At 34.8% G+C, this 10,031-nt stretch overlaps 1 protein-coding gene across 6 annotated transcripts in view; it reads right to left on the bottom strand.

The window, feature by feature from the left end:
• Nucleotides 1-566: 566 nt before the first annotated feature.
• The window catches only part of LOC127701258 (uncharacterized), a 43,274-nt gene continuing 33,809 nt past the window's right edge, over nt 567-10,031 (bottom strand). For all 6 annotated transcript variants that reach the window (XM_052205078.1, XM_052205081.1, XM_052205079.1 and 3 more), the window contains one exon: nt 567-9,877. In XM_052205078.1, coding sequence (XP_052061038.1) covers nt 2,832-9,851 — 7,020 coding nt within the window. In that variant the 5' untranslated portion in view covers nt 9,852-9,877 and the 3' untranslated portion in view covers nt 567-2,831. The remainder of the gene's footprint in view (nt 9,878-10,031) is intronic.

The raw sequence follows: 10,031 nt of genomic DNA, 5'->3' as shown, positions 1-10,031 counted from the left end.
TGCAGTTTATAGAATGTAATTATAGGTAAAATATATTTCCATCAAAAGCACATTAAATTAACTCATACCTGATTGTACTTTCATGAAAAATTTCATGCGAGTATTTATAATATTGTAATCTTTCATAAACCAATCAAGTTAACCTTTTAATTCGAATATAAGTAGATCCTTTCTTTAAGTCAGGGTCAACATTTCAAACCATACCAATTTGGATTTACTTGCATTCTAAATAATTATTGATAAAAAAAATATTTTCAATCAAAAACATTTTCTAGATTATTGCAGATAAAAAAAAACCTACATCTCATCTTATATATCATCTTTGAAAAAATATAAATTAAATTCTGCTTGCTCCAATAATGAGGTAAACAAAATGGCTACTCTGGCAGATACAGAAAAATTAATTAAATTATTCAAATCCTGTATCAATTTTTAGCACTCAAACTTTACATTAAATGCTGAATGAAAAAAAATAACCTATTGAAAGTCCCAATAATTTTATCTATAAAAAATTCAGAGAAACATAATTGATGTGACCTAATGCACATTTTCTCTGACTTTTTCCATCTAATATACTAATGTGGCCTCATTTACAAAATAACTAAGATATTATCAACTTTACAATCAAGTGCCACATTATAAACTGCCCTTACAATAAAACTCATGACTGAATAACATTTTAGCACCTAACTTCAATGAATTGATGAGAAGCATTTTACACTAAATGTTGCATGATACACAATCTTAATCTTATAATAGCTCCTTGAAATTGCAATTTTTATTCTTTATTATTTGTGTAATTATGAAAAAAATTATGATCTAAAACAATTTTATTTCTTGCTGTGAGGAAATTCATACCATGTGAACTTTTAAATCAAATGCTATTAATACTGTTTAGAGTACATCAATTGAAAACATTATCCTTGCATGCATATGTTTAAAGTAATAAATGACTTGCAACAGGAATTTCAAAAATATGTAATTTTATTCAGATTTATCTCCCTTATACTGTGTAACATACAACATTGTCCCAGCAGTGATATTACAGGCAGTTTCTATGTAACATAGCACCATATCATCAGTGACCAAGGCCTTTTGGCCAGTATAGTAGATTATAAAGACTAACTATGTACATTACATCGAGGTATTTCAACACCAACTTACAAATGCAATATAAGGAAACAAGACGGAACATAAAATGATTCTTCGTTGTTTTCTATTTATATGAAAAAAGGCAACATGCAGAAAGAGTAATTTTTTAAAATATATCAAATTATTTCAGTCTTCGTTGTTCTTCAAAATATAAATAAAATATCTTTTAATGAAAAAAAGCAAACATACAGGAAACTGCTTATAAATTTTTTCAAAATATTTCATGATATTTTTAAAACTTATAAGCACAATAAAAACAGAAAATTTAGTCAAATATATCAAATTATTTCTGAACATGTTAGCAAATTAAGCAGCAAATTTACATTATTTCTTTTAAATTTATTACTACAAAAAAAAACAATATTCATTGTCAGTTTGAAAAAAATAATTGTTTCTTCATATGCATTTGTAAGATAAAAATAAACAAATATAGCCCACAGTTCTGAATAACATTTAGTCATTTCCATACACAAAACATCCATGCCATTATTTTCACACTTGTATGAATGTAAAATGTGTATACGTGAAAGATACATGGAATGAAAAAAATCACATTTAAAACAGTAACATAATTCAATCTCTCACATATAAGGTACATGTATATAATATATAATAAATATAAAAACATGAAAAAATTAGTATATACAAATTGTGTAAGGCACATTCTTGTGAACGCCAATAGAAATATATAACAATAAACAAAATGGAAGACAAACGATTTGTTGTCAACAACTAGAAAAACTTCGTTGTTTTTAAACCTCGCCATTATCTCTATGATTCTACTATTTACAAAAAAGTTCGAAGTTAGTTTCGTTAGTTTCGTTGGAAAGATTTACTCAATTTGGTATTTTCTAAATTTTGACAATATTGAGATATATTGAACTTGCATATTTATTTTAATTGGAAGACACTTTAAATTATCACAATAATTGTTCTCTGGAATGTGAGGGCTTGTATAAAATGGCAAATAAAATATATATAAAAAATCCTCTGAAATTTCAATAGTTTGACATCAATAATTGTATAAAAATCAACAACTGTATTATGAAATTAACAATGTTGGAAGACATAATATTTTTACCTATTTTTTTATGACTATAACTTTTTTTTCCTTGAAAAAATTTCAAAACATTGTAACATTTAATATTAATAACTTCCTTAAGTTTCAATGTATCATTGACAACTAACAACTTTGGAATGTAAGGCTAAAAAATGCTATTTCTATGGATATATTTTAACTAAACTGTATCTCTATTTACAATGAAAAAATGAAAAAGAAATTAAATCAAGTAAATATCTATAACATAAAACATGGATTTCTAAGGAAAAAATCTAATTATATATGAATGATTAAAATTGCACTTTATATTTCTTGAATGAATGAAAAATTAAAAAACTACAACTAATGTACAAATGCCTTATAAAAATGTTAATTGTTCTAATGATAGTTTATTGCACTTTTTACATATTTTTGTTTCAGTTTGATCATTTATCAGTACTAATATATTAAAGACTTATAATATATCTATCTGAAAGGCCTTTATTCATCAAGCACTAATTTTTGTTTACAAAAAAATTGAGAGTTATCTCCCATATATCAAAATAATTTTACTTTTTCCTTGCAATGAAGAAAGATTGGTATTTTTAAGTAAAAAATATTAAATTGAACAGCATTTCAATCAGTTACCAATTAAATGTTGTTTTTCATGCAGTAACAGAAGTGATTTCCCTTCAAATTCTCTATCACAATACTGACAACAATAAATTTTAGTATAAGTCTTTTCAGCAGTCACTTTTTTTTCACAAGTTTCTGAAGACAAGTCTTTAACATTATTACGATCTTGTCCTTCGCTAACCGAGGTAGAATCTGGTTCCCCTTCTTGCTCTTCTTCCTTACTCTTGGATTTCTTAACCAAGTGAACTTCGGGTTTCAGTGGTTTTTCGCTGTTCTTTCCTTGCTTTTCGATTATGGATTTAAATGTTTCATTGTCAATTTTTGTACTAGGAAAATGGCACTGAAGATGCTCAACAAGTTGTTCTTCTTTCAAACAGCTGAAGTCACAATATGGACATGAATTTTGTGAACGTTCGTTATGCTGATGTTCATGGCTATCTAACTCATCTTTAGAAGGTGTGCTAAATGGACAACGGTCACATTTGAACTCTTTATATTCATCTTCTTGACTGACATCACTGTCATCCATTGAACCTTGTGCATTGAAATAAACTTGTGGAGCAAATTCTGGAGTTGATGGTTCATTGTTTTTATTGTCATATATGTCACTTGAAGGTGATCCAGTAACATCACGTTTGTGCAGTTTCATATGCTGGGATAACAAATTCACTCGCTCCACACTGAAGGAACATTCGTTACATGTGTATCTTGCTGAAATTTTGTGTAAGCTTTTATGATATGTATAACTGTTCTTACTGCTACAGCTAAAAGGACAAAGTTTGCAAATGTAAATTTTCTTCCCATCAGCTGTTCTTGCGGTAGTTATTCTGTTCAGTTTTTCCTCTAACAATGAACTTTTGACTGAATAGTCATTAACACTTTTATTGTTTTCTAATGCAAAGTCTCTGTTAAGGAAAACGATATCTGAAGGTGCAACATTGAATCCAACCTCTGCCTGATGAACTTTACGATGCTGATACAACAAATTTAACCTATCAGCACTCCAATTACAGAAATCACAAATGTACTTTTTATTAAGACCATGCATGTGTATGTGACATTTGAAACTGCGTAATGCATTACATCGGTATGGGCACTGATTGCATGAGTAACGGACTTTTTGAATTATGTTCCCAGACAAATTCATGGACATTTGTTGCTGAAGAGCAATAGGATCCATCTCTGCCAGACTGTCATCCGATTCCTCCCCACTGAAATGTTTCCTCAACTTAGCCGAGTTGCCTTCTAAGTCTTCTTGTTCTAAGTGAGCTATTTCATCCTCCACAAATTCTCCTCCTTCCAAATCATCCATATATTCCCCTTCATCCATAAACTCTTTATCATCTTCCATTTCATGATCAGAAAATTCTGTTGTGTTGGCATTTTTCAGGATTTCAAGACCTTTTTCATCTTTAGGATCTATAATTAAAGTTTGGAAATACTTGTCAGCTTGTTCGTTAGTAAAATCATCATTTCCCATTCGCTGAACAAATTTTTCTCCCAAATTTGGGTGCTTGAGGTGAAGTTCAGAATGATTAAATAGGCTGCTCTTTCTGTAGGCTGTGAAAGCACAGCGTGAACATTTGTAACGTATTTGTCCAGCATTGTTTGACAGTTTGTTCAAAATATTGTTCATTCTCACTTCGGTCAATACAGGTTGTTCAATCTGGCTTTCATTTTGTTCTGTCGACCTTGCGTTATCCTCTTCATCAGAGGACTCTAGTTTTGGTTCATATGGCTCACGATGTACAACAAGATGCTGTAACAGTTCTTCCATTGTTCCCACATGGTAATCGCAGTATTCACACTTGTGTTTTTCACCACTTCCATGTAGCAATATATGTTTTTGAAGTTTTTTAATTGTTTTACATTTGAATGGACATTTCGTGCATGTTGGCAGTATCATTGGTCCCTTGTTTGAACATCCATTTTCATCAATGGTACCTTCATACTCTGTAAATGGTGTGTCTTCATATTTTTCTACAAAGATAGGCTCTGGTGGATGAATGCTATCTTTATGGTTATAAATGAGTTTGAGATTGTCTGCGCCATAATTACAAACATCGCAGCAATATTTCTTTCCACAGTTGTGCTGACGAGCATGGTTTCCGGTGTTGGCAGCATTACTACTAACGTATGAGCAGCTTGGACATTTGTAGTTTTTACGACCATTGATCATGCAGAGTTGTATTGGAATTCCTCTCCAGTTTGCCATTCCACGTATAGTCAGTACTGGCTTTTGTCCGTTAATTGCCATAGTACTATAAATTTTCATTTCTCGGTTTGCAGATTCTTCCAATTGCTCTTGCATGTCCATTTCTTGTCCATAATCGGATCCATCAAAGGAGCTGTTTAAACTTTCTGAATCTATGCCCCATCTCTTATCATCTCCCTTCCCGCTTGGTGTTAGACGGATCTTCTCCTCAGGTGTACCCCTCCAAACATCCCCATGTGTTCCTTTCATGTGCTGATATAACAGATTCAATCTATCAATGCTATAGTCACAGAATCGGCAGGTATGGCGGCAGTTGCTTCCATGTCTTTCAATGTGGCGCAGGTAAGTTACAGCATTTGGAGCAGTGAATGAGCATTTTGTACATTGGAATGATCGGCCTCTCTTTTGTGGACTTGTCGACTTCTTAGCACGGGCCATTGCTTGTTGTTGGAGCTGCATGGCAACAGCATTTTGAGCACGGTTATCATTGAGTCTTTGCTGGAGTGACTGAGTCAAAGCAGAAACTGTGGATGGCATAGAGGCCACTGATGGAGTTGTATGAACTGAAGCTGATGATGGTTTTGGCTCAATAGGACGATACTTGTACAAGTTGAACATAGGATTCTGTTGAAGTTGTGCCTGAAGCTGTGGTAATGCTTGTTTTGGTGTCATAGATATTGGATGCTCAAAATTGTTGGCATTTGATGTTGGTACTGGCTGACGTGTTGGAAGACTCATTCCAGTAGATGAAGGTGGTTTGTCGTTTGATTCTTGTGCCTTCAATTCATTTGGATGAACCTGAGATGCGTGTTGATACACAGTTGCCAGGTTTGGAAACATAGCAGGACACCATTCACAATGGAATGGGTATGCTGGGTTTGTTGGTTGCTGGTTGACGGTCCTAGCAGCATGGTGATGAATTGATACTGTAGGCTTCTGTTGTTGTGCAGAAGATACTGGAGTTGATGAACGAGTTAGATCCAGAGCACCAGAAAAATTGAGTGGTTTACTATGTGACTGGTTCATGTCAGATGCATCAAGCTGGTACTCTTGGTCTGTTCCAACTATTTTACAATCATCATATTCATCATCTTGGCCTTCCATATTATCCTCTTCCATTTTTTCAGGTTCATGGGTACTTTCATGCATCATGATGCTTGACTTTGAGAATGATGTGAAAGCACATTTTGAACACTTGAATTGCTGTGAGGGCTGAGAGGGTTTGCGTCGATGTTTATGAAGTGTTCTGCTAGAGACATCACAGGATGATGAATTTTCGTCCTCATTTCTAACAAACGGTGATCCATTCTGTTGCAGTGATGGAGATGGAGCATTTTGTTGCGACAATGGTGAAGCTACAGAAGTTGTGGAATGTGTTTTCTTATGTTGAAGGAATGACGGTAAGTCTGGTGCTTTAAAATTACATTGTTTACATTTAAATTTGTCATTAGTCTCTTGTGGAATGTTGGCTGAACCATGCATCTTCAAGTGTGCCTGATAGCTGAATTTTTTGAATGTGGCATATTGGCATTGATCACACTTGTAAAGCTGTCTTTCATCTTCCTGCTGCATTTGTGACATTTGGTTTTCATGATGATTTTTGTGCGCAAGTTTAAACTTATCTTGCAAATACATTGGTGACATGTCCTCAGACTGTGGCATGAAGGAGTTCTCATGTCCATATGTACGCATGTGTTTCTTAAGATCACATTTCCATCTTGAACTATATCCACACACAGTGCAGCTGAATGGTTTATTCTCTGAATGTAGGACAGAGTGACGTTTGAGTTCGGCAGGGCTATTTCCAACAAATGGACATTCAAGGCATTCATAAGTCATAACTTTCTCATTCTGCTCATTTTCAGTCATATTTTGCATGAATCCATTATAGACAAATCTGGTCTGTTTGTTTTCTTGCATATCACTATGTGGTCTAAAAGGCTGAGGTGTATCTTGATGGAATACTCCCTCTGTGTTAACAGTAACATTTGGTGGTGGTAGTTTTCTCATTTTGGTTGTGTCGATTACATCTTTAATTGTCCCGCCTCCACAACGCTTCAAATGTTTAACAACATCCCACTTCCATTTACTTTTATAGCTGCATCTGGGGCAATGATAAGGCTTCTCGTCGGAATGATTTTTCATGTGCTGTTGTATTTCAGATGGCCATCTGGCTCGATATTCACAAAGTCTACATTTGTATGGTAACAGAATGTCAGTTCCATCTGCATCCTTCATGGTCAAGCCATCTTTTACTTTAATGAAATGTTCTCTTCCTGATTGGTTTGAGTCATCTGATGATGGGATTAAATTTTCCATTTCTTTCAAAGTTGAAAATGATGATCTCTCCATGCCACCCTTACCATACAAATCATTGTTCTTTGGTGGTTCGGAAGAAGCTCGATTTGACTGATATTCAACTGATCCAGCGGTGATATAACCATCACGAGACAAATTATTATTTGTATCTTCCAGTAAACTTAATTCAGTGTCAGATAATCTGCGTTTCTTGCTGCTGGATTCTTGTAGATAACTATTAGAAAAACGTTTGTGGCTGAACTGATCCTTGTCCACCAAAGCAGCTGCCGTAGTCGACAAAATCTGAAGAGCTCCACCATACATGCTATTTCCTCCGTATGGAGATGAGGCTGAATGAGGTGTACTTGAAGAGGTCTTTGCTGAAGCAGTTGGTGTATTTTGTTCACGACGCTTATATGGATTCTGAAGTGTGCTATGACTTTTTTCAAAATGTTTGACTAAATCCCATTTCCATTTATATGTAGATCCACATACCATACAAATAAATGGTCGTTCCTCAGAGTGTGATACAGCATGTTTCTGTAGCTCTGCTGGCCATTTAGCAACAAAATCACACATGTTACATTTCAGATATTTTGGTTCGGTTGTTGTTGATATTTCCTGAGAAGCTATGTTGTTCAGTGGCATTTTAAGCAGATGATATGTCTGTTGTAGTCCATGAGGTATTTTCTGAATTGCTTCTTTATGCTCTTGGATTTTTTCAAGATGATTTTCAGCAAAGTGTTTGTTCAAATCATCAACTCCATTAAAATGTTCTTGACATTCAGCACATTTGAAGGCACGCTTGTTGAGATGTAAAGTCATATGCGAGCTATAATCCACCAAAGTTTTAGCTATGAAGCCACAACGTGAGCACTGAAGTACAGGGTTTTCTTCTTTATGTTCGTCTTTTTGTAAATCATCTCCATTTTGATTGTCTCCCCATTGGAGTTCTTGTTTAATGCCACGATACTTCTGATACATCCCATGATCCATCTGGTCTAATCTAACGCGATTCTTGTTGTAATCCATACTCTTATTCAAAGATAAATTCATTTCTTTGTGAAAGGAGAAATCAAGGGGCTGCTCATCTCTATTAGCGGGTCTTTCTCTGGGCAGGCTCCTACTATGTTGGCTATATCCAAGGTCCGGACTCATCCTAGGATGTTGGGACATTTTCTGCTGTGGGTAATAAGTTGGTGCATTGCTTATGAATGGCCCAATAGATCTGGGCATGACAACAGGTGAAACTGACATATCCTCCATCTTTTCGTGCATGACTGGAGTTGATGATCCTGAGTGAGGTGTTGAGTGATTCATAGCTGTAAGCCGACTTCTCTCAGATGGTGGTACTGGATAACGGTATTTCATATTGCTGACTGCATTAAGCTTAGCTAATCCAGGAGGAGGCTTACTTGAATCTGGAAGATCACCAATATGTTTCTCTTTCCAATGTTTGTTCAAAGATTTTCGCCATTTGTAAACATTGCCACATTTAGAACAAGCATATTTGATTCCTGTTTCATCAAACACTTCAAAGTACTTTCCAGGATCCACTTCCTGTCTTGTTTTTCTTTTTTTCTTCTCTCCCTCAGGAGCCTCTGGTATTACTGTGGTAATGGGAGTTTCTTCTTCCTCCTCCTCTTCTTCTATTTCGTCTTCTTCATCATCATGCATTGGAACATTCATTCTTATAATGTCACTGCCAGCTGTACTTTTATTATCTTTTTCCGAAAAACTGCTATCAAGATCTGAGCCATTCAGCAGAAGACTGTTTTCTTTTCCAGAAAAGTGCAGTTTGTGGTGACGTGGAAGTTTCTGCTTGTATTTTGTTGCATATTCACAAATGTTACATTCATAGATAGTTATGTCTGCATTGTGTCCATCTTTCTGATGATGCAGATAAGTTTTTGCACTTGTAGAGCTGAAATCGCATTGTCCACATACATAAGTACGATTCTGAATGTTGCCGCTACGTGTGGGTGTTTTGATACCACTGGGCGATTGGTCATCTTCGGCTATAATCAGTCGACCTTCGTCATCTTCCATTTCATGACTTAAATTTGAATGCTGATCGAAGTCCCTCTCACCATTCATGTGTGCTAGGTCTTCAATATCCCCCATGGGTTCTTCTGTATGATCTGAATTATCTTCCATAATATTTTGTTCAGTTTTGTCAGTAATTAATTGTTCATTTGATGTATCTATTCGATTAGCAACGTCTATCGTCTTTTTAGATTGTTCACTTGTCGGTGATAAGTTTTGTTCAGTAACCTGATCGGTAGAAGATCTAGATTCCGCTCTTTTTGTTGGCTGACTTTTCCTTCTCCTTCCTCCTAATGAACGTATTAAGTCTGGATCAGTGTCCTGAGAATGTGCAAACTTCTGATGATCCAAAAACTCCTTTAAATCGGTACAACGAAACTTGCACTGTTTACAAAGTCGACTTCGGCCTTTGTGATTGTTTAGATCATTCCCATCATCCTCTGTTTTACTGGAATCTTCTGACATGTCTTGCAGTTATCACACTGGATATCCTGAAAATAGAAAGCAATTTTGAATCAAAGATGTCTAAAAAGATAGTTATTATTTTGACCAATATATAATGTACCTGTAACAAGCATTTCCAGAAAAGTGGATGCAACTTTAATATATCCAGATAAACAAACTGACAAAGTCCAGTCTAGTAGT

Source organism: Mytilus californianus, unplaced genomic scaffold (genome assembly GCF_021869535.1).
Source record: "Mytilus californianus isolate M0D057914Y unplaced genomic scaffold, xbMytCali1.0.p SCAF_5, whole genome shotgun sequence".
In the NCBI taxonomy this organism is placed as follows: domain Eukaryota; kingdom Metazoa; phylum Mollusca; class Bivalvia; order Mytilida; family Mytilidae; genus Mytilus; species Mytilus californianus.
Note: the sequence above shows the minus strand (reverse complement) of the source record. Positions and strands in the feature narration are given on the sequence as shown.